General features: G+C 49.0%; 8 protein-coding genes across 8 annotated transcripts; 4 read left to right on the forward strand and 4 right to left on the reverse strand.

The window, feature by feature from the left end:
• Positions 1–1450: 1450 nt before the first annotated feature.
• On the forward strand, positions 1451–3620 carry STP1 (Stp1p). The gene has a single exon (XM_019127844.1). The coding sequence runs from the start codon at positions 1587–1589 to the stop codon at positions 3414–3416; it is 1830 nt and encodes a 609-aa protein (XP_018986759.1). The 5' UTR covers positions 1451–1586; the 3' UTR covers positions 3417–3620.
• A 1342-nt stretch (positions 3621–4962) lies between these two features.
• RAX1 (Rax1p) lies at positions 4963–7099 on the forward strand. The gene has a single exon (XM_019127845.1). The coding sequence runs from the start codon at positions 5273–5275 to the stop codon at positions 6896–6898; it is 1626 nt and encodes a 541-aa protein (XP_018986760.1). The 5' UTR covers positions 4963–5272; the 3' UTR covers positions 6899–7099.
• Positions 7100–7169: 70 nt separating this feature from the next.
• Positions 7170–8992, reverse strand: HTS1 (histidine--tRNA ligase). Its single transcript, XM_019127846.1, has one exon. The coding sequence runs from the start codon at positions 8961–8963 to the stop codon at positions 7437–7439; it is 1527 nt and encodes a 508-aa protein (XP_018986761.1). The 5' UTR covers positions 8964–8992; the 3' UTR covers positions 7170–7436.
• A 429-nt stretch (positions 8993–9421) lies between these two features.
• BABINDRAFT_159728 (uncharacterized protein) lies at positions 9422–10945 on the reverse strand. The gene has a single exon (XM_019127847.1). The coding sequence runs from the start codon at positions 10745–10747 to the stop codon at positions 9512–9514; it is 1236 nt and encodes a 411-aa protein (XP_018986762.1). The 5' UTR covers positions 10748–10945; the 3' UTR covers positions 9422–9511.
• Positions 10946–11692: 747 nt separating this feature from the next.
• On the forward strand, positions 11693–12049 carry BABINDRAFT_107166 (uncharacterized protein). Its single transcript, XM_019126788.1, has one exon. The coding sequence runs from the start codon at positions 11773–11775 to the stop codon at positions 11989–11991; it is 219 nt and encodes a 72-aa protein (XP_018986763.1). The 5' UTR covers positions 11693–11772; the 3' UTR covers positions 11992–12049.
• On the reverse strand, positions 11756–13837 carry BABINDRAFT_159729 (dioxygenase). Its single transcript, XM_019127848.1, has one exon. It carries the CDS (start codon positions 13426–13428, stop codon positions 12091–12093), a length of 1338 nt encoding a protein of 445 aa, XP_018986764.1. The 5' UTR covers positions 13429–13837; the 3' UTR covers positions 11756–12090.
• A 620-nt stretch (positions 13838–14457) lies between these two features.
• Positions 14458–18227, forward strand: POM152 (Pom152p). Its single transcript, XM_019127849.1, has one exon. The coding sequence runs from the start codon at positions 14631–14633 to the stop codon at positions 18171–18173; it is 3543 nt and encodes a 1180-aa protein (XP_018986765.1). The 5' UTR covers positions 14458–14630; the 3' UTR covers positions 18174–18227.
• A 212-nt stretch (positions 18228–18439) lies between these two features.
• On the reverse strand, positions 18440–20551 carry BABINDRAFT_159731 (uncharacterized protein). The gene is made up of 2 exons (XM_019127850.1): positions 20273–20551; positions 18440–20226 (listed from the first exon to the last, which is right to left on the reverse strand). The coding sequence occupies exons 1-2, from the start codon at positions 20289–20291 to the stop codon at positions 18575–18577; spliced, it is 1671 nt and encodes a 556-aa protein (XP_018986766.1). The 5' UTR covers positions 20292–20551; the 3' UTR covers positions 18440–18574.
• Between the last annotated feature and the right edge of the window lie 99 nt (positions 20552–20650).

The following is a 20650-nucleotide window of genomic DNA, read 5'->3' on the forward strand; positions in this document are numbered from 1 at the left end:
CAGATTCAAGACCCGGTATTTCCTACGGGCGTAAATTCGTGGTATGAGTTACCTTTTTTTGCACGTTACCCGTCCGAGACATGGCTCACGAATGCACTTATCTCCGCACTTCGGGATCTATCTCCGTTTCCCCCAGGGCCTGTCTCGTTGCCGCTAATGTGCTAGAGAGATAAGGCCTACAACTCCAAGTCCACGATCTGATTTTGCCACTTTATCAACGCTCCAGCTAAACCCTGATAGCGGCTCGTCGAAGACTTTACCGCGCCAAAATGTCGCCATGTCGGATATACATAGGGAATCTCGACAGCCTTCATCATGACTATAAATGTGCATGTGTCAATTACGCAGATCCGTACTAATAGCGAGTTAAGCTCACTACAGTGGAAACGGACCCCGAGCTAATGATATTGTATGCCGGATAATAAGTACATTTGGAATTCTTTTCCGCCCATGCGCCGAAATGCAACGTTGCAGGCCGATTTTCTGGGGGTGTACGGGTTTGCCGTTCGGTAAAGTGGCATGCATCACCCTCTAAGGTGACGTACATTTTGGTGCACAGTCGACATGACTCGTCAGGAGTATGCCTCACATAGGAATTACGACATTACACGCTTTTCTTCACACCGATCAGGTATCAGAAGAGCTCGTCAGGTTCCCCAGATAGCTGTCAGAAGTATGGTTTCGAGGTGTTTGGAATGGACGAAATATTGGCTTGAGCTTATAATTATATACGAATTTTGACGCAAATCAAATATGCTGTTGATCGAAACCCTGACAGGTGACGGAGTTTGAAGAGCGTTGCCATTTTGGGAAGCTAGCGTGCATTCCCTGCACATTTATCTAGCACTCCACAATCAGTTAGAGTTTTTACTAGTCAATTGTTCGATACTACGAAGTTTGCGGCGGTGAGGGTAAACGTTAAAAGATAACATGACCAGGACCAACTGTCCAACATGAAATCCGCAGCATTTCAGTAAATCTACAGCACGTATTTGCTCCCCATCTCGTGACCGTTTAGCTCCTGAGTCAAACAAATGGCTCTGTAATTCTTAAAGCTAAGACCATCTCACGCAACGTATTCCCGCTCACCCATAGTACTGCCTCTGTGTGACTTCCTGTGAGTCAAGCCACTCAGTTAATATCTCTAGTCCAGAAGATTCATTCAGCCTGGGATTTTATCTAACAATCGTGAAGCCACAATCTGGAGGCCCACAATCTATACACAGCGTTAGTTTGGATTCCCCTCTTTAATTGCTTTTTCCGTGACTGATACCCGATTGGCGATCGCGCGTACTCCCACAGATTTTTACGGGCTACGGGAAAATCTCACATCCGTATATATACACACCGTCAGCAGGAGAAAATTTCGGGCAAAACATAGATAGTGCAGGGCGATTAACGAGTCGAAAAAATCATCCACTGTATCATCGTTTCGATAACCACCTTTCTTGACCCCCTAGCTACCGTCCTCTTTCTAGTTGAACGCTGAATTTATAGCACCTTGGTATAACCTCTATGCTTGGCACCCCAAAGCACTAGTTTCAGCGAGACAAAGTATACTTGTTTTTTCGTCTTTTGCATCTACCATGTGGCCTTTTTCCCTCTCTCTCGTTGGCTTAAAGCAGCAGGAAGCTCCTCTGCTCAGATCCCATTTTCCCTTCCTCAACTTTGTACCAAGCTACTCCCCGCTCGGGTTCCTCTCCCCGATGAAGGCGTACTTTGCGCTGTTGAACTCACGGTTGATATACCGCTACAATGTGCTCATCTCGTCCTTGTTGATTAAAAACCGTCCTGCGCCCGGCAGACTTTTCCCTTACACCTTTGAGATCCTCGACTTGGACAACGACGCCCGCAGTCTGTTCCCGATTGCGTGTGCAGCTGACGATTTGGAGTTGGTATTCACCCATGACAACTCCAATGACTACTCCTACCTCATCCACAACCAGGTGGCTGGATACGAGCTGAACAACCGTGGCGTTAGCAGCAACTGCACCCAAACCGTCGACTATTCCTTCGGCGCAACCTCTAAACCTGAGTTCAACGGCGTGGACTACTACGGAATGGGCGCCATGAACGGCTACCTGTTGAGCCAGAGCTTGTATTATTCACAAAACGAACAGCCTGAGCGTGCGCAGTTCACAGAGTCAAATACCCCATACGCCTTTCTGACTCTTCCACCGGTGCCAGAGTTGCAGTCGCAGTTCGCAGCGAACGAGGTCCGTGGCTACAGTCGCTACCAACAGTCCTTTGAAACCCAGGAGCTTGAGCTCTCTATGAATGAGGAGTTCGGCGGGCTTGACGATGAGTTCATGCTCAGCCAGCGCAAGGTTTCCTTCCACGAACCTGCCGTGAATAGACACGGCCACATCACAGAGGCGTTGCTTAAAGATGAAGAGGATCTCTCACAGATCTTGCCTCCACCGTTGGTGTCGCACTACCATCACTTTCACGGGGAAAAGGAAAGAGCCGAAGGCTTGAACTCTGTGGAGTCTGTCATCGGGGGCTTCTTCGATAGTGATAGCTGTGGTGCTGCGAATACCGGCATGCGTTCGTTTGACCAGAGGCCGGCCCGGAAGTCGTACTCGGGCAACTCCATCGCCTCTCAGGGTTCACAGTCGCGCCACCACAGCTGCATCGAGGAAAGCGCTTCGTTCAGAAGCTCGCCTACTGCGTCTATCTCCTCTACCTCGGCGTCGTCTGTGTCTGAGCCGTGCTTTAAGAAGAGATCGTACTCGAACATTGAGGAGCAACCGTCATTTGACTCGTTGACCACCTCGTTCTCTGTAGCCGTGATCAAGCGGGCAAAACCGGCCAAAGCCCCTGAGGTGGGCCTTTTCAGTGTGAAGATGGAAGACTCTCCAGAGCCAATTTCGTTGTTGGAGTCCCAAAAACCACCGACCTTAATGTCTACCAGCTGCAAGCCAAGCTTCAGACTCACCCAGCCGCAGGCTGAGGTCATCCGGCCAAAACAGGAAGAGCCGGAGTACAGTACTATCCCAACCGGCACGGACATCTACAACTGTCTGATCTGCGAGGCCAGCTTCAAGGTCAAGGGCTACTTGACCCGCCACTTGAAGAAACACAGCTCTGCCAAGGCGTTTGTGTGTCCTTTCTTCAATGACCCCGAAGATACTAAGGAAACCCTCGAAGCTGATGTATCCAAGAGCGGTTCTGGCACCAAGTGCCACCCAACCGGTGGTTTCTCGCGTAAGGACACCTACAAGACCCACTTGAAGGCCCTCCACTTCATCTACCCACCAGGTACCAAGTCGAACAATCGTTCCGAGGTCGGCGGCAGATGTGCCGGCTGTTTCGAGTTCTTTGGCAACAACAATGTCTGGTTAGAGAAGCACATGGAGAAGCAGCAGTGTCCGGGGGTCGTCATAGGCTGTACCGATATGGATGAAGTTGACTGAGGTGAGCTTCTGTTATGATTTATGGTTTATGGTGGGTTTGTCCCGGTCGTCTGTTTTCTTTCTCCTATTTGTGTTTTACTATTTAATTGCATCACATCCGACTTTGTCATGTGAATATTACCCGTTCCTTCACTTCGTCGAAAAGCCGCCGGTTTCGGCTCCTTTCCAGGTCTTATCCAGACCTGTGTTCATATTTGTATTTCTTTATTAAACTTATTTATTGATTAACAGAGTGTAGAGCCGTGTGTACATCTTAGAGCCGGTTGAAACAGTACAAAGAGCGTGACTAAACCTTTAACACAGGAGTCAATATCAGGAATACCAACCCCCCCAGCCCAGCTACAACGAGCGCTTTCCTAGCAAGACTTCCCACGAAAAGTTTACTATTCTGTTAACACCCTGTTTACTAACCTGCTGTGTGTACTACACCACGTTGACAAACAATCACTGATAGCTCTCATTACCACATCAAGGATGGTTTTCCATTCTGGTCGTCTACCCCATGCTATATAAGCACTCACAAAAACCTCACATGTTACATATTTACTTTCATTAAGTGCCTTTTCTGGTTACATGTACTGATAAGGTGCCACATGGACCTTGTCTACGTGAATGGCTAAACCTCATTGCAGCTCGGCTTATACGTCACGTGAGAAACAAATATCAGATCGGATTGTTTGCATACAGGTATTGCGTGGCATAAGTAGAAATTCTCAAACATCCAATAGCCTCGAGACTGCCACCTCATTGGATTATGTTTGGGCTTGCTCCTGAATTACAGGGACAAGACTCCTTGCAGATAGGCGTATACTAGGAATATGATCAAATAACTTTGCCAAGCTGACATTTCCTGTCAAAAATCCTTGATCTCCCCATATTAACCTTCCACCACGTTAGATTAATGATTCCTGTACTACCTAACCTGTATTGTGTAAGCTCTGGTTTAGCGATGCCTCCTTACCATAGTGTCTGGCATGCATGAGCATTCACGTGAAACAAACTCGCATAAGTTTAAGACAAGCGCAAACAACATGTAACCACGAAGCCTCAGAATAATCGATAAAGTACAATCTATTACCTTTGTGTATCTTAGCATACCTACGTACTCTCTTGCCGTCTGCGACATCTGAGTCCATCGTTTTGCCTCGCGCGACTTATACCATGTTAGTCCGCTATAGCGCCATGTCTGATTTCCCAAACAAGCGTAACGTGCATACAACTTTCCGAGCGGATACATTTTGTTCGTACACGAACCGCCCCGCGTCGCGCATCCGTGTCCATATCAGAAAATCCACGAGGCTGGGTGATGGACCCATGACGAGGATGGTGAAGTAAGAAACTATAAAGCTGATAATATTAAATTAATCTCAAGGCTAGTCTCTATGGACAGTAAATAACGATACTTTTTAATTAAACAAATATATACTTAAACCCTAATACGGGATATAGAACTCTATGTAGGTGTGAGCTACAACTCACTGTTCCTGCAAGTGCGACTTTGTTTTTCTGCGGCGCTCCCACCAGACTTTTTCCCTAGCCGTTTTCTGTTGAGACAAAAATAGATTCGGGTATATCACACCTTCATCTTGCACACGTCTTCCACTCAGAAAGCTGTACCTGTACCATACGAATCTGGCCACAATCAGAAAGGACCTGAGGCTAACAAACAATCACGACGAATTAAGTTACAAAAGGATCGTGACGGCCTGAAATCATCAACAAGGCATCTGGAACAGACCAAGAACTTTGAATTGCTAAGCATCTGAAAACAAAGAACCTAGAAAAATACCAAAAACACAGAAAGACTATCTACCACATACTTTATATCCAAGAACCCGGAGGATTAAAGCCTTAGAATGGACAGATACACTCAGCGCCAATACACACACCCCAATTTCAACACTCCATCGCAGCTCGCGGTGGCAGTGGAAAAGGGGAATCCCATTGAGGAATACCACGAGCAGCTTCAAGATTATACGCGTGCGAATGCGCCAGCAGCCGTGGCTGCGGGTATGCCGCTCCAGCGGCTCCCCACGTTGCACGACGTGATCCAGCGCAAAACGCAGTCACCGCTCGATTTGTGGGCATTCTATGTGTACATGCGCGACCAGCATCATTCGATCGACTACTTGGACTTCTGGCTCGATGCGGCCAGCCACTTGAACCTCTGTAAACACTATGTGAAGGGCTTAGGTGACGGTGTGTTGAACAACAAGGCGAGCTTGCAGTTTCTCGAGCGCGAGCAACTCCACATCCAGCAGGCGCTCTGCGCAAACGATTCGGGTTCGTTTTCGTCTCGCGACACGCCGCGCGCGTCGCCCACCGACTATGATCTGAGTGGTACACGACGCAGCGCTCTTCAGCCGCTCAGCGAGGGCTCCGTCGACCTCGAGTATCTGGAAAAGAACGGCCTTGGAGAAAGCGGCTCCTTCCGTGCGCTAGATCCCGCAGGTGTCAGGCACAGTGCCACAACTGACGACAGCCCCTACCGCTCTGTGGACTCGTCCATTCTCTTGGAGTTGTTGAAGAAGGGGGACATCTTCGAGGAGGACAGCAACCATCGCTTATCACAGTTCTTGCGCGACGGCTTGTATATTGATTCTCCCCCAGAGCAGGAGCGCCCCCTTACGAATTACTACTACCGCGACTCAACTGCGTCGGAAGATGCGGAGGTGCTGCGCGATGGCACCGACCACCGCCACTCCTCTGTTCCGTTGCTAGGCGAGAATTTGTCCAACCGCTCCTTCAAGCGCAATTCGGTAGGTAACGACCGCACTCCTGTGGAGCACAAACGCCGCAGTAAGGCGTCCAGCCGTCGCATTTCATCTCTCAACCCCGAGATGCTCGAGCGTGCGCTCGCGAAAACGGACGACGCAACCACTCGTCTCGTCACGCGCGACCACCTTAAGGAATCCTCGCGCCACATTCTCCTCACGTACTTCGTTGACAATGCGCCGAAGAAACTCTTTCTTCCGGAATATATCACCACAGAGGTGGTGAAGGCGATCGAGATCGAAGGAAGGGACGACCCCGAGGTGTTCAGTTTAGCTAAGGACTGGGTCTTCAACGCGATGCAGGACGATGCCTTCCCTGGCTTCCTAGCCAGCTGCGGTATCTGCAATATAACCAATAAGTCGTACCTTGTGCGCATCGTACTCGGCATGTTCTTGTTGTTCTTGACCTTTTGGTTGGGCTACGCAATGATTTTTCTCGAAACCAAGAAGCACGATCGCGTGCCCATCTTCATCCCCTTCTTCGTCTCTTTTTACTTGATCCTCAGTGCCTTATACTACCTCTGTCCCGTGATGGTCTTCTGCGGCTTGGCCGAGAGCCCTGCGCTCAGGTGGGGTATCATCCGCTTGAAGGAACCGTTCATCAAGACTTTGTTGCGCAAGCGCTCTGTGTTTATCTTGTGTTGGATGGTATTTTTGACTGCCGCATTCAGTTTGGTCTTTATTCTTGTCCCTGGCGCCCGCTTGTGAACCCTGCATGGTATCCCAGACGAAACAAGGTATTGATCTAGGAAGTAATCAATGCTCATTTTTCGGGTAATCCATTGAGCTAGTCTAGCGGCAATTGAAATAGATGTTCATATCACTTAATATCTAAAGACTATTATTGAAAAGAAGGGTTTAATAAGGGACTAATAGTTTCATTTCTTAAACAAATATGCACCCCGTAAGGATATCTATATTAATTTTTATTCACATATGTATGTATAAATATTAATATATACATATTAACGTATATATACGCACGTACATAGCCATTTCCCCCATATCTACAGCATCCAATTACACTTAGAATAAAAGATATAAACTTCTATAGTCCGCATCTCACGTAAGCCGCAATGTGCATAGTTATATATAGAGAAAGGCTTCATCAGAAATAAAGACTGAGTAGAGAGGATTATCGCCTGAGTCATACCACGAGGCAATAGAGAGACTAAACCATGAGAATAGTTTCTAGTGATCATCAAACAGGTGGGCCAGTAAATATCGCGCTTCGCTGAATACTGGCTTACAACCCTTTGAGCAAACGGGTGATCTCGTTCATGCCGCCGACATTGGCCTGGGCCAACTTCGTCTTCACGGTTTCGACCACATCACTAATACTAACAATCACCTCACCATCTTCGGTATCGGTGAACTCTGGCCCCAAGAGCTTGACCTTGACCTGGCCGTTGGCCTGCTCGTCCTTCCCCAAGATGACGGCCACTGGACAGCCGGCCTTCTCAGCAGACTCGAACTGCTTTCTTGGATTCGCCTTGACCTTGTACAAGTACTCGGCCTCGATACCTGCAGCCCACAACTTCTTGGTGATGGACATTCTCTCCTTTAAGAAGCCGTCACCGAAGGCCATGACGTAGACCTGGGTGGCAGTTGGACGAATCTTATCCGCCTGCTGCTGTCTCATTTTGATCAAGGAGAAGATTCTCTCAACACCGAACGAAATACCAACACACGGAATCGACGCCTTTTTACCGTTGGCACCGGCAAACATACCGACCAAACCATCGTAGCGGCCACCGGCAGCGATGGAACCGACACCAACAAAGTCCGAGGCATCCTCAACCTCACCATCCTTGCTCTTCTTAGCCTTCTTCTTCAAATCATCGGCGTTGGTTGGTGCGGAGGAGGCCTCAGTTACGGCCTCGTAGATGAGACCGGTGTAGTAGTCTAACCCTCTGGCCAAGGAAAGGTCGAAAGAGACAAATGGCGAGATTTCAAAGGCCTCCAAGTACTCAGCTAAGATTTCCATCTCCTCCAAGCCGGCAGCGGCAGAGGCGTTGGCCAAAATGAGCTCGTCCTTCTTCAACTCTGCAATGGTTTCTCTCACAGTGCCCTTCAACTTGACATACTCACCGATCTTGTCGGCAACCTCCTCTGGCTGGTTCTTGTCGACAACCATCTCTTTTTTGACAGCGGCCCACGGCAACTTGTCCATCTTGTCGACCGCAGAGGAGACCTTTCTAACGTCTTCTTCTTTGACACCGCAGACCTCGAAGATCCCATCTAAGACCTTTCTGTGGTTTAACTTGATCTTGAAGTCCTGGATCCCCAAGTTGGTCAACCCTTCAACCAAAATGCACAAAATCTCTGCATCTGGTACCATCTTGTCGTAAGTCCCCGCGACGTCGAAATCGCACTGATAGAACTCTCTCATTCTGCCCTTGGTCATCGCCGGCTGGTCACGTCTGTATACCTTGGCGATGTGGTAGCGCTTGATGGCCTGGATGTTGTTCATGGCGACAAATCTGGCAAATGGCACTGTCAAGTCGTATCTCAACGAGGTCAACTCACCCCCCTGGTCCTCAAGGTTGTAGATTAACTTGGAGTCCTCACCGTACTTACCCGCCAAGATCTCTCTTAACTCGAAGACAGGAGTGTCGATAGTCACACCGCCGTGTCTTTTGAACATGGAAGAAAGCGACTGAAAGATGGCCTCTCTGATGACCATGTCCTTGTCGGCCCAGTCCTTGGACCCCTTAGGCGTCTTCAACTGGAACTGCTCCTTCTTTGCCTTTTTCTCCTTTGGCTTGCGCATTACCGGAGCTTCAGCAGCAACTGGGACAACTGGAATTTCACTAGGGGCAGACATGTTTCTTCTTAGCAATGGAATGATTCTCCTGAACATAAATATCTGGTAATACCGTTTGGTGCTAACAACTTTTTTTTTGCTTCGTCAATGCCCTGCACAAAAATTCGCCAACACGAAAAGTGTGTCACTACCAACGAAGCTGGAGATAAGCTGAGCGCACAAGGCACGTGACAGGGGACAGTGGTGACAGTTTGGAGGAGACAAAAAACATTTACATCCGTCAGTAAGCACTGAGGTAGCACAGAAATTGGAAGTGTACCACAGACGCCTGAAAGTTCGAACTTCATACCCCACTCGTACCTTTATGGTGACTGAGCTGTGAAAGTTGTTACAGAAGACCTATCGTCTTGGGGGTACTACAAGATACATCGTTCCAGAGTAACTTATTTTTCTTTTTAACGATACCCGTCTGAATATACAATTAATAATACATAGAATGTCAAGACAGAAAGTGCCTATGAGAAACGCCTGACTACCGGCTTGTCGGGCAGGCTTTAGGAAAATCTTTGGACAACAGAGTCTACCCCGAACTCCTCGTAATCCTGCTTACTCACAAATAAGCCCTCGCCGCTGTCAAAGCCGCTGACCAAGCCGTCATCACCGATGGATGACAAACAGCTGGCGCCGACCCAACTGCCAAACTTTCTCTCAACACTATTGATACCGGAGCTGGAGTAGTACGAGATATTGAAGTTGGGCAAAAAGCGGTTCAAATCATTCAAAAGGCGGGTCTCCAAGCCCTGCAACAACGACCCACCACCCGTTATGATTATGTTCGACAACAACTGCCCGTAGACGTCACCGTTGGCCTCAAGCGACTTCAAGGACGCCAACACGAGCTCCATCAACCCACCGGTCTGTTGCTGCGGGCCGCCCGCCGCCGATGGCGCAATTGTATACGGCGGAGGCAAAGCGTACGAGATTGGCTGGAACAATGGCTCCGCCAAGTGCAACTGCTCGGGGCCGCACGGCAAAACCTTACCGTCGGGTAACTGGTAGTGCTTTAAACCGGTTTGGTACTGCTGCAGGAGCGATAAGGGGAAGTTCGAGAGCGCGGTGATCGAGGACTTGAAATCGTCCAAGACGGATCCGATCTGGTACGTCTTAAACGACTGAGACACCGCCACGTTGGCAAAACGCGCGGGCAACAAGCTGTCCAACTTAAGTCCATGGGTGGTGGTGAGGTAGTTCATTACGTGCAAGTCCAAAAAGTCCCCGGCAAAGCGGGAGTGTTTGAGACCCTTGGCGAGGATAGCACCGTCCAAAATTGGGGTCACACTTGCAACGGAGCTGCCGATATCGATTACCAAGCCCGTGGCCTTGCCCATACCATATGTCACACAGAGTGGGCTCTTGACCAAGCTGAAGATTGGCACTTGGAGGTTTTCAAACGCCAACTCGCAGGTTTTGGCCTTATTGGCAGCCGTGTTCCATACGTTTTCCGTCATCACCAACGGCGACTCCTGAGGTACCAATTGGAGCGACGCGTAGACGTGCTCCCAGTTGTATATGATGTTGTCCCAGTTGTATATCATTCCGTGTTTCATAAGCGTGTACACGTCGTTCGCGGGATGTGCATGGATTTCGTCGCCCACCACCACCTCCTGGGTGTTGGCGTTCTGGGAGTAACTGGTAGGGAAGACAAGAGACGGAATCTCATCACTCGAGACACCGGCCTTGGTGGTCGCGGCACCGTTGTCAATAACCACAGAGGCGATCGTGCTATCCATGTTCGTTGGGGGTGATGGATTGAGTGGGGAGTAAACACAAAACGAGGTTCAGAAAAACGCGTTAGCGAGGTTCATTATTATGGTAATGGCACGACCAAACGAGTGCGAAGCGTAGGTCGGATTTGGGTAGCAAGGGGAGCCTAGGACGAGGCTTTGTCGATAGAGGGGTCGGGAGAAGCTAAGCTATGGTTTATGAGAATTTAACGGCGTTATTTCTTGCGAATAAATGGAAGCTGTTTGGCTCAAGTCAGTTTGGTTAGGTTTGTAGGGTGGGTGACTGAGGCATGTGACACTGGAGAGGCCCCAGAAACTAGTCAGCGGTGCAGGATATTATTGGATTAAGAGGATTCTGCGGCATTTCCTAATAGTGTTAAATTAATATTCATTTATTTTGCATAATAAATCAGTGATGCTTGGTCGATGCAAACGTGAAAGGTGACATTAGCCGTTGTGTCCACATGCATGCTTAGGGTCGAATGGTACTTTATGCTGTACTTTATGCTGTACTTTAACCGAAAAAACATCTTGAACTATTGCGTTTGACTTATCATAAACTTGGGTTATTTCACTTTTCTTTACAGTTGTATTTGGTTATCTGACAGCTGCCAATAAAAATGCTTGCATTGATTAACAGTAAGATATTCGCATAGTTGGTGATACCAGAAGTTAGAAAAAGGTCAAATACTCTTCCGCTTTCTTCAGAGATTCATTAATTTTGAAAAATTCTGTTTATACAGTATCATTCATCCATGATTTTCCCAGGTCTTTACACCAACATCTAGATTTTTATTCCGTGACCCGAGCTCATTTACAGGGTATTTGCAAGACAACTAGATACATCACGTCTAGGCTAGGCACTTACTGAATACAGACTCGATAGACGTGTTACCTACTTATGATAAGATACCACAGGAATACCCTAGGTACGGACTAGAACGCTTTATCGCTTTCAGACAATTGGATATATTACCCCATCTGGGGCTAGAAATTATCCAGAACGTGTGGTAGCAACTTATGAACAACTAATGCTCGAATATAAAATAAGCATAAGATTCCTAAATGGTCATCAAACCAAGCCTATTCTCGATACAGCATTCCATGCTACCTTCCCTCACGAAGGGGATATAAAATTTCAACCTCTCAGCTCTTTACGCACGGGAGAGGCAATCTACACCAATAGGGGCTTATATTTTCATATTTCTCCCCTAAGATACCTGTGTCCTTTCCGTGCACTCAAAATGTGACACTAGTCGTAGAGGAAAATGTATATTAACCAGCCGTATGTACCAACCTGTGGCTCGAGCCAAAACATAAACAAAGGAAAGCCACCTAAGCATCCTTATCTACTTCTCATCCAAACTCAATTTGCTCACTCCAAGAGACATCCGAACTGGCCCGTCGGATAAGATACGCTTGCCCCAGTTACCGGCAGCGGGATCTCCCGTCTCGTCACGACACTGCTTCAAGAATGGCAACAAACTTGTACCACCAGTGCCCTTAGCGTCCTTTACGTCCTTGCTCTTGGCCAACCCAGAACGCAACGTGCTGGAGGAGCCAGAGCGCGCGGCCAGTTGCGCCTGGATGATGATGTAACGCGTGACAATTTGAATGTGCTTATCACGGAACGCCTTGAGCATTGCGAGACACGAGTCGTAGCTAAGAATGAGCTCGGAGTTGGCAGCAGAGTGCTTCATCACAAATGCACGGATATTGGCGACCTGGTCTAAATGCTCGAGGAAACGCGTGTGTGGGCCTGGCATGTACTCACGCATCTCATGTATGAAGTTTGATTCGCCGTCGGCGGCCGCGACAGGAGCATTGGGGGTCGGTCTCTGACCTGTGGTGTAGTGCTTGACGTCGAGAAGGATGTCTAACGCCTGGATGAGAGAGGATTGGGCGTTGGAGCCCCCAGAATACATCCGCGGAGTCTCTTCATTCCCGTAATAAACCCCATTGGCCAAGCCAGCGTCTTTCATGCCCTTCCAGCCAGCCAAAAACGGCCGGATCCGAAAGTAGAACGCGTGCGGGTCGCACATCTCCTCCATGCGCATCAACACGGATCCAAGTTTGTCAATTGACTCAGCTAAGCTCTGCAAGTGCGCGATGACGCGCACGATATCGTCGTCGCGCGCAGCTTGAATCACCTTTAACCCCTCAGCCACACAGAATGCACCCATATACTCGAAGTATACACTCACAAGATAGAACCAGCTCTCGTCGATGGACCCGGTATATGTGTTGATGGTCATCAAGTTGTCCAAGTCCCAATTCTCCGGCTGGGCCATGCTAGTTCCGACTGGCACAATCGGCTTAAAGTTCCAGAGACAAACCGCGGCATAAGTGGCAACCGGTGGTAATTCCAAAAGCTCACTCACTGCAAGGTATGGCTCTGCCAACTGTTTTGGGAGACGGTCCGTCGGTTGGTCGACATTCCAGATGTATCCGTGCACCAAAAACGAGAGACAGACGTACGCGCGGCGGTGTTCGCGCGCCGTGGTTAAGCGATTGATGGACAATACTGGAATCTTGTCCACAAGACTGCGGAGGCGTTTAGTCAAGATGAGTGACGGCAAAACCGCCGCAAGATCCTCCCACGGGTTGTAATACGCCTGCGGTAATCTGTCTAACGGAAACTCAGAGGGCAAGAACCCTGTGTAAGGCGAAACATCGTAATCTTCCATGCGTGGAAGAGGAAGTGTGTCCAGCATCAAAACGGGATATTTATATACGAAAAGGGTCGGAATATCAGGTACGGTTATGTCAGGGTATAATGGTGAGGTGAATGAAATTTTCTGTGAAAAATTAGCGGTATAAAATTTTGTGCACAGAAGGCGCAAGACAGCTATATATATAATGGCATCATTCCCACATAGAGCAGGAAAAACTGTGTCGAATATTAGGTTAGACTCGGCACTCACGTGCCGGGAGGGGACAATCGGGGGTACCGGTCAGCCGTTGGGGGAGGGGTAAGCGGGACATCCAAGAACCGCTCAAGTGACCCTTTAAATTAAAGCTGCACCATAAACGAGATGTTACCGATGTGTTAGTGTTGGATGAATATTTTACACATCTTTACTATGGTCTTTGGCTTGTGCATTCGTAAAGACGGCATCACGTGTGACAACTATTTGTAAGCAGACGTTCCGACTAGCGCCGATAGCGGATAACCTAATTTAATTGGGATTTAGCACAACTGCTTAAATAAAAAATGACCAAACGCTGCACCGCTTTTAACCGTCACTACCCACTTGTAAGCGCTCTTTCGGTGTATATCATGCGATTTCATTTTATGGCGCTATCTCCGTCATGTTTCTTTCGAGTTAGGGAGTCGCATGCAAAAGGCGACTAGCCCATCCGCCTCTGTCTTGTCCGTACCGCCATCCGCTGTTCAGTTGGTAACCTCCATTCCGTCTAGATATTAATACCAGCGGCTTTTCTTCTCCATTTATGTCCAGTACATTGTTACCGATGATTCTTCTTCTGGGTCAATCCGTTTTACACTAATTATTCCTCGCATTATGCCTATGGAATCTTCGATTGAAGATACCCACCTTGGAGCCGTTTAAATGTAGTAGTACCTTTTGGCAGCTAGAGCCTAATCTTAAAGTTTAAGAATCTCCCAATTACCGAAAGTTATGCAATCTCAATCAATGACCAAAAGTTATTTAATCCCGACTACTTGACAAAAGTCAGATAATCCCAATTATTCCCGGCTTCATCCGCTTTTGCTTTCTTTTTCACGTGTTCCTTTTCGCGCATTTATTTTCGCGAACGCCATCACCAAAACAAAACACTACGAAAAAAAATGCAAACCTGAACCAGATCTGATACTCAAGCGCCTCTTGTCTTTCCACCGCTTATCCCTTCATTGCATACACACACCATGGATAGGAAAGGCAAGACGCGCACGCTTTTCATCCCCAACAATGTCATTGACGCCGCCACCCAACGGCTCTTTGTCGTATCCTTCTTTGTGCTTGTGCAGGCGTATAAGCTCTACGACTTGGTGGTGCTTAAGGCGGTCGTGCCCGTGGCTGGTGCATACACAAATCAGCAGTTGGGGTTTGTAATCAAGTATTTCCTCCTTGATGGGCTTTTCCTCTGGTCATTGCCGGTGTTGAATATCCCGTTGTTGACGTTTCTGCCGCTCACGGTGTTGTGCCAGACCATGGCGCTTCTGACGCTCACGTTATTTCTCGCCAGCAGTATGGCGCTTCCATTCAGCGGGATATTTCTATCTCTCTGGAAGCTCTTTTTCGACCGCGAGGTGACTATTGCGGGAGATTCGGTCAATCCCAGCGACGTCTACGACTACGCTGCGCACTTCAGGGGCCGCCATACAGTCAAGTTTCTTCCCGACTCATCTGCCCGACTCAACCCCTTCAACGACCGGTTCTGTTTTGCCGACGAGCCAGTGTATGTGCCGATCCAGTTCAACGCCAGTGAGGTTGCCTTTGTCCAGGTCCAACATACATCGTTCTCGAACCAGGTCACCTTGCTTAACTACACCAATGCGGAAATCCTGCGCTGGACACGTGATACAGCGCATCTTCAAGACCAGGCTGATGAGGATTCGGTCTTCTACCTCGAGTTGCCCATTTCCGAACCCGGCCACTACCGCTTGAAACAGGTGCTTGACCCCAAACAGTTTGGCGTGAAGTTATACAGACATGATTTGTTTGTGCCGGAGTGTCCGTCTGTACGCTTCTCTCTGGTCAGATGGGGCACTAAGTGCATCCACACCGACGATGATATGGCCGTGGCTGTCTCCGGTGTTCCACCATTCACCGTACAATATTCCGTCTCGATAAACGGCCAGACTGAGACGTTTCCGCCACAAATTATCCCCCCAGAGGATCTACCTCCATTAGATCGTTCCCAGATGAAGGACATTGCATGGGGAAAGCTGGTGCGCATGGAGGTTCCACTTGGCTACCATATCGTGAAGCCTGGAAAGCACGCAATTGTCATCAGCCGTCTTGTTGATGGTTTTGGAAATTCGTTTGACTTCAACGTGCGGTCAAGAGACCCTGAAATCTACTATGGCTTCACGGCGTACGACGTTCCGACGGTAAGCTTGGTCGACCCGCTGGGTCTACCGATTCTCGTGGGCGGCGAGAAGAAGCTCCTCGTAGATGTCGCAGGGGGTTTCAGAAAGGGTGACGCCCCGTACACCGCAGAAATGGCCTATATTCACGAAGACCCCGCATTGAGCTACAATTTTACCCAACAGTTTGTTAATACCAACTCCCTTGTGGTTTCCAAACCGGGTAAGTATATTTTGCGCAACGTGCACACCAAGTACTGTGGTGCATTCGTGGGTAAGGCAGAAGTTCTGGTGAAATTGGTGCCAAAGCCAACGGTGGCGATTGCTGCGGCGCCGATTATTGACCGCTGTGTGGGCACCACTGGCTACACATTTGATTTCAACTTCACGGGGTCTGCGCCGTATGAGGTGGACTACCTGGTGAATAAGCTTGTCCACGGGGAGGAGGTTCCGGTGTCGTTCCAAACGATTCGATCACCCGAACTGCACCACATCGTGGAGTACCAGCCTAAGAACGCGGGCGATTACATAATCTACTTCAGCGCGTTACGGGACAAGTTTTACCGAAAAATAACGCCGTTAGATAGAGAACTCCACACGTACAAGACCTACTTTACGAAAAAGTCGCGTGCCGTTTTCGGAAAAACCCACTACGATGTTTGCCACAACCGCACAGCTGTTGTTTTAGTTGCCTTGGAGGGCAGCGCACCGTTCGCACTTTCCTACCAGATCACCAACCCGAAAGGCCAAGTTAAATCCTACGCCGAAAAGGGCATCACCGCCAATACGTTTGAGATTCAGACCCCGTTGCTCGCACAGAGCGGGGATTACCAGGTGGAGATCACTAACGCCAAGGACAAGAGCGGATGCGATGTTGAATTCAGCGGAGCCGCTAGGATCCGGGTAAAGCCCGCGGTGCCTCATCTCACGTTTAAAAAACAGGAGAAGATTAAGATCGTTGAGGGCAGTGAGGTGGTGGTTCCGCTTAGTGCCAAGAGCATTCAGGACTTGAGCTATAGCCTCAATGGGAAGATCAATAAGCTCGTCGACGGCGCCAAAGGCTTTACTGTTCGTCAAAACGGGATGTACAAGCTCCTTGGGTACAAGCAGAGCGACTGCCCCGGTACGGCATCCGGTTCTATCACCGTGGAGTATTATCCAAAGCCAGACATGAGGGCCACAAATGTCACATCTATGGGGCCGAGCCAGTGGCTGGCTGACTCCTTCTGCCAGCATTGCGAGCGCACCTTTGATGTGGTGTTGTCTGGCACCGCCCCCTTTACGGTAGAATACGAACTCATCCATCCGTCGGGAAAGACTGAGCACTTGGTGGAAGTTGTGACTTCCAATGCATTTACTTTTGGAATGGCCTCTGCGGAGAGTGGTAGATACGAATACAGCTTCACCGGGGTGTACGACTTTTATTACACAAAATCTGCCATGCGGTCGGTGGCGCCCGCCTTTGATCCGTTCAGCGTCAGCTACACCGTCAATGCGTTGCCCGACGCGCACTTGGGCACCAAAACGTACCGTTTCCAGACGTGCCAGGGCAATATTGGCTCCCCGGAGTTGTTGAATCCGGTTCCGTTGACCGTGCAAGGAGCTGCGCCTTTTGACGTCACGTTGAAAATCACCCACAATACCGGGAATTCCGAGGAACGTGTCTTGCAGGTCAGTAGTCTCGAGCATAGCATGTACGATGTGTACAACGGCTTGGACATGGGTTCACACGTGGTAACTATCGTCCAAGTAGTTGACGGAAACGGGTGCGTCAGCACTGGTTTCTCTGAGTTCAATAACGTGGTCATTACCATCACCGAGGTGCCCAAGATTGAAAGAGTCACCTCCCGTGAGCACTACTGTGTGGGGGATCACGTGAGCTACGAGTTTTTTGGGGTCTCTCCATTTGCCATATACTATACCTTTGATAGTGTTCCACAGAGGGCTGAGGTCTCCAAATCATTTACCCGTTTGGCGTCCAAGCCAGGCGAGTTGGCCGTCATGGCAATCTCCGACTCCTCCTCTGCATGTCTTGTGAACTTTACCAAGCCCGAGCTCCGCGAGCAGTTTGAAAGTTTGAAGTTGTATGTGCATCCGTTACCGTCAGTCATTGTTTCCCAGGGTGAATACGTTGTAGAAGACATCTACGAAGGTGACCAGGCGGAAGTGTTATTTACCTTTGAAGGGACGCCTCCGTTTACCTTGACCTACACCCGGACCGTGGAGGCTGACAGAAAGCACCGCAAGCCTAGAATCTTCGAGACGGAAACGATCAACGATATCTGGGAGTATGAACACATCATTCTCACCAGCTTGCAGGGTACGTACGAGGCCATTGAGGTCGCGGACGCCTTCTGTGTGGCTAGAAACCACAAGTAACCAAGGGAGACAAACACTGCATCTTCTCCCTCTGTACATTATTTCTCCCTTCCTGGCCATCCTGGGAGTATACATGGTAATTCTGATACATTTAATGTAGGGGGATATATCCATAGGTCTAATCGTTTGGCATCATGGTATTGGTGACAAAGACCGACAGGCAATATGAGTTGCATAACTTTCCTTAGGGCAGCTGTAAACCCTCCCTCCCCTTTAATTTCTTAAAAATTAAATCCCAGTGCCATTACCCCAAACTGAATATCGTAGCCGATTTATGGATTTGGAATATTTACACCTAAGTTCTAAATTAGCTCCGATTGAATATTAACACTGTTTAAGCTTCACCGGAAGAGAAAAGAAAAAAATAGTAGTACATGAGGAATTAAATCTTTATAAACGACCTATCTCCTGGTGGTCTTTTTCGTTTTAGTGTATCTAGACTTGGACTGAATGGGGACAGGCGCCGGTAAAGTACCACAGTAATTTGTTTGTAAGACCGGAATGGTCTTGCTCACCTCGAGTCCCAACAGTTCTGGACCCGACAACTCACCAACCAAGGAGGCCAATAACCGCCTGACCTTGAAGTAAATGTCGCGTTCCTTCGCAGAGGGTGGCACCACACTGCCAGGAGTGGACCTCAAGGATCGCTTCTGTCTAAGCTTGTTGAGATCAATCAAAAGACGGCTGGCGAGCTCCTGTTCGGTGTGGTTTTCCGCCGCTTCAATCTCATCAGCGTCGATGGTGTTGGCTGGGTTCCACTCGAAGAGGTTCACCATGTTGATTTCTGGGCCTGGGCCGTCATCTATGTCCTCCGCAGGCTCGGAGCCTGAAGCCTCTGGGTTTTGGGAGGGGTCAGCGTCGTTCATCTCGACATCTTCTGCTGGCTCGGTAAACTTCCCGTTTGTGATAGGTTTTGGGGCATCAGAGATTTCTGCCGAGTCAGTAGCTTTGATATCTTCCTTAACCGCCGTTTCATTGATTTCCTCTCCTGTCTCATTAATTTCCTTCTCTGCTTCATTGATTTCCCCTCCCTCCTCTCCTTCATCAATGTCTTCCTTGGCCTTTATTTCAGTTTCTTCAATATCTTCCCCTGCGAGCTTTCTCGCTTCCTGTTCACGCATTTTCACGATATTTGCGTCATACGCAGCTCTAATCTCTCGCAACTCCTTCGTCCCCATTTGCTCCAACCACACGCTGGTCTTTGTTTCGTTGCAGATGACCGCGCCGGTCTCATCAACGGTGGGAGCAAAACTGGTATCGCTCTCGCGGTTTTCGAGCCAGGTGGCGATAGGCAATGAGAACCAATTTGGGTGGAAGAAGCGGGGCATTATCTCTGTTGGAGGGATAGTTGGGGCCAGGATTTTTGACGAGTGTGGCAGCACCACTCCTAAGGAGACCGGGGCGGCAGTGGAGGACTGGGCAATGATTTGTACCGGCTGGAAGGGATCTGGAAGGTCTATCGTGCGCTCGTCAAGCACAGATTTGCGGTTGAGCGACGAAAACAACGGGAGATTCAGACTGGATGTGACGACAAACGCCTCGCCATTTGCCGCTGTGAACGCGGTAGATATTCTGTAGAACTCCTTTGCGAGGAACGTCTCAAACTGCGACGGTTTTTCCGCAAGTGCCTGTGCGTTTCGGCGCGCGGAGAGCTCACGAACGGACACGCCTAAGCGGTGCGCTTCTCTCATCAACAACTCCACGGACACTTTGTAGAAAAAGTCCACGTCCTGATACGCGGGCGATCCGATGGTCTGCTGGGCAATAAGAATAATAGACGCCAACTTGAGGTCGTGGAAGATACTGTATATGCCGGTGTAGTGCTTGGCGCCGTAACGGTCTGCGATTGTGGTGTATTCGTCCTCTACCCTATCACTATTCTCGGCCTTTTCCGCCTCCTTTTGCGCAATGTGGGTAAAGTAGGCGTCGGAAATATTTGCAGGTTCGTCCTCGTGTATCGCAACCGGAATGGGACACTCCATCACCTTCGAGGTGCGATCCGCATCCGCGAGGACCGTAAACAAGTGGTTCACGAATTCGGTGAATAGCGGTTCTAGCGGTGTTAGTACTGTACTATCGGCTATGGGTGTTATACGTACCTGTTGCGTCGGAAGTCATAGCGGAGCTGTCTTTGTGGTCAGTGTATGTGGTTTTAGAGCGGGACTGCATAGACTGTCTGTTTTACTAGCGTGTTATGGAAAAACTGAACATCGTGGACGCGATTTTGGCGGTGGTTGGAAATGGAAAAAGAAAAGGAAAAGCTGCGAACGCGTTTTGCCGCGCACGACCTGGGAGGTTGGAATGAGACCACGGGCAGTCTCGGTTCCATGGAGATGGAGTTCTAAATATCGGTTGAATCTTACTGATTTGGAAGATGCCCCACCTCGTTATAAGACATGGGCGTGGATGTCTGGTTGTAAGATGCGTCTTAAAGAATGTGTATAGCTAAATGTAGTTCCAGTAGCAACACCCACATT

The sequence above is a fragment of the Babjeviella inositovora genome (assembly GCF_001661335.1).
Source record: "Babjeviella inositovora NRRL Y-12698 unplaced genomic scaffold BABINscaffold_2, whole genome shotgun sequence".
NCBI lineage: Eukaryota > Fungi > Ascomycota > Pichiomycetes > Serinales > Babjeviella > Babjeviella inositovora.

What these genes read in the sequence shown, in the direction of transcription:
- HTS1 (XM_019127846.1), bottom strand. Translation starts at nt 8,963, where the DNA reads ATGCGCAAGCCAAAGGAGAAAAAGGCAAAGAAGGAGCAGTTCCAGTTG.
- BABINDRAFT_159729 (XM_019127848.1), bottom strand. Translation starts at nt 13,428, where the DNA reads ATGGAAGATTACGATGTTTCGCCTTACACAGGGTTCTTGCCCTCTGAG.
- BABINDRAFT_159728 (XM_019127847.1), bottom strand. Translation starts at nt 10,747, where the DNA reads ATGGATAGCACGATCGCCTCTGTGGTTATTGACAACGGTGCCGCGACC.
- STP1 (XM_019127844.1), top strand. Translation starts at nt 1,587, where the DNA reads ATGTGGCCTTTTTCCCTCTCTCTCGTTGGCTTAAAGCAGCAGGAAGCT.
- BABINDRAFT_107166 (XM_019126788.1), top strand. Translation starts at nt 11,773, where the DNA reads ATGCTCGAATATAAAATAAGCATAAGATTCCTAAATGGTCATCAAACC.
- POM152 (XM_019127849.1), top strand. Translation starts at nt 14,631, where the DNA reads ATGGATAGGAAAGGCAAGACGCGCACGCTTTTCATCCCCAACAATGTC.
- RAX1 (XM_019127845.1), top strand. Translation starts at nt 5,273, where the DNA reads ATGGACAGATACACTCAGCGCCAATACACACACCCCAATTTCAACACT.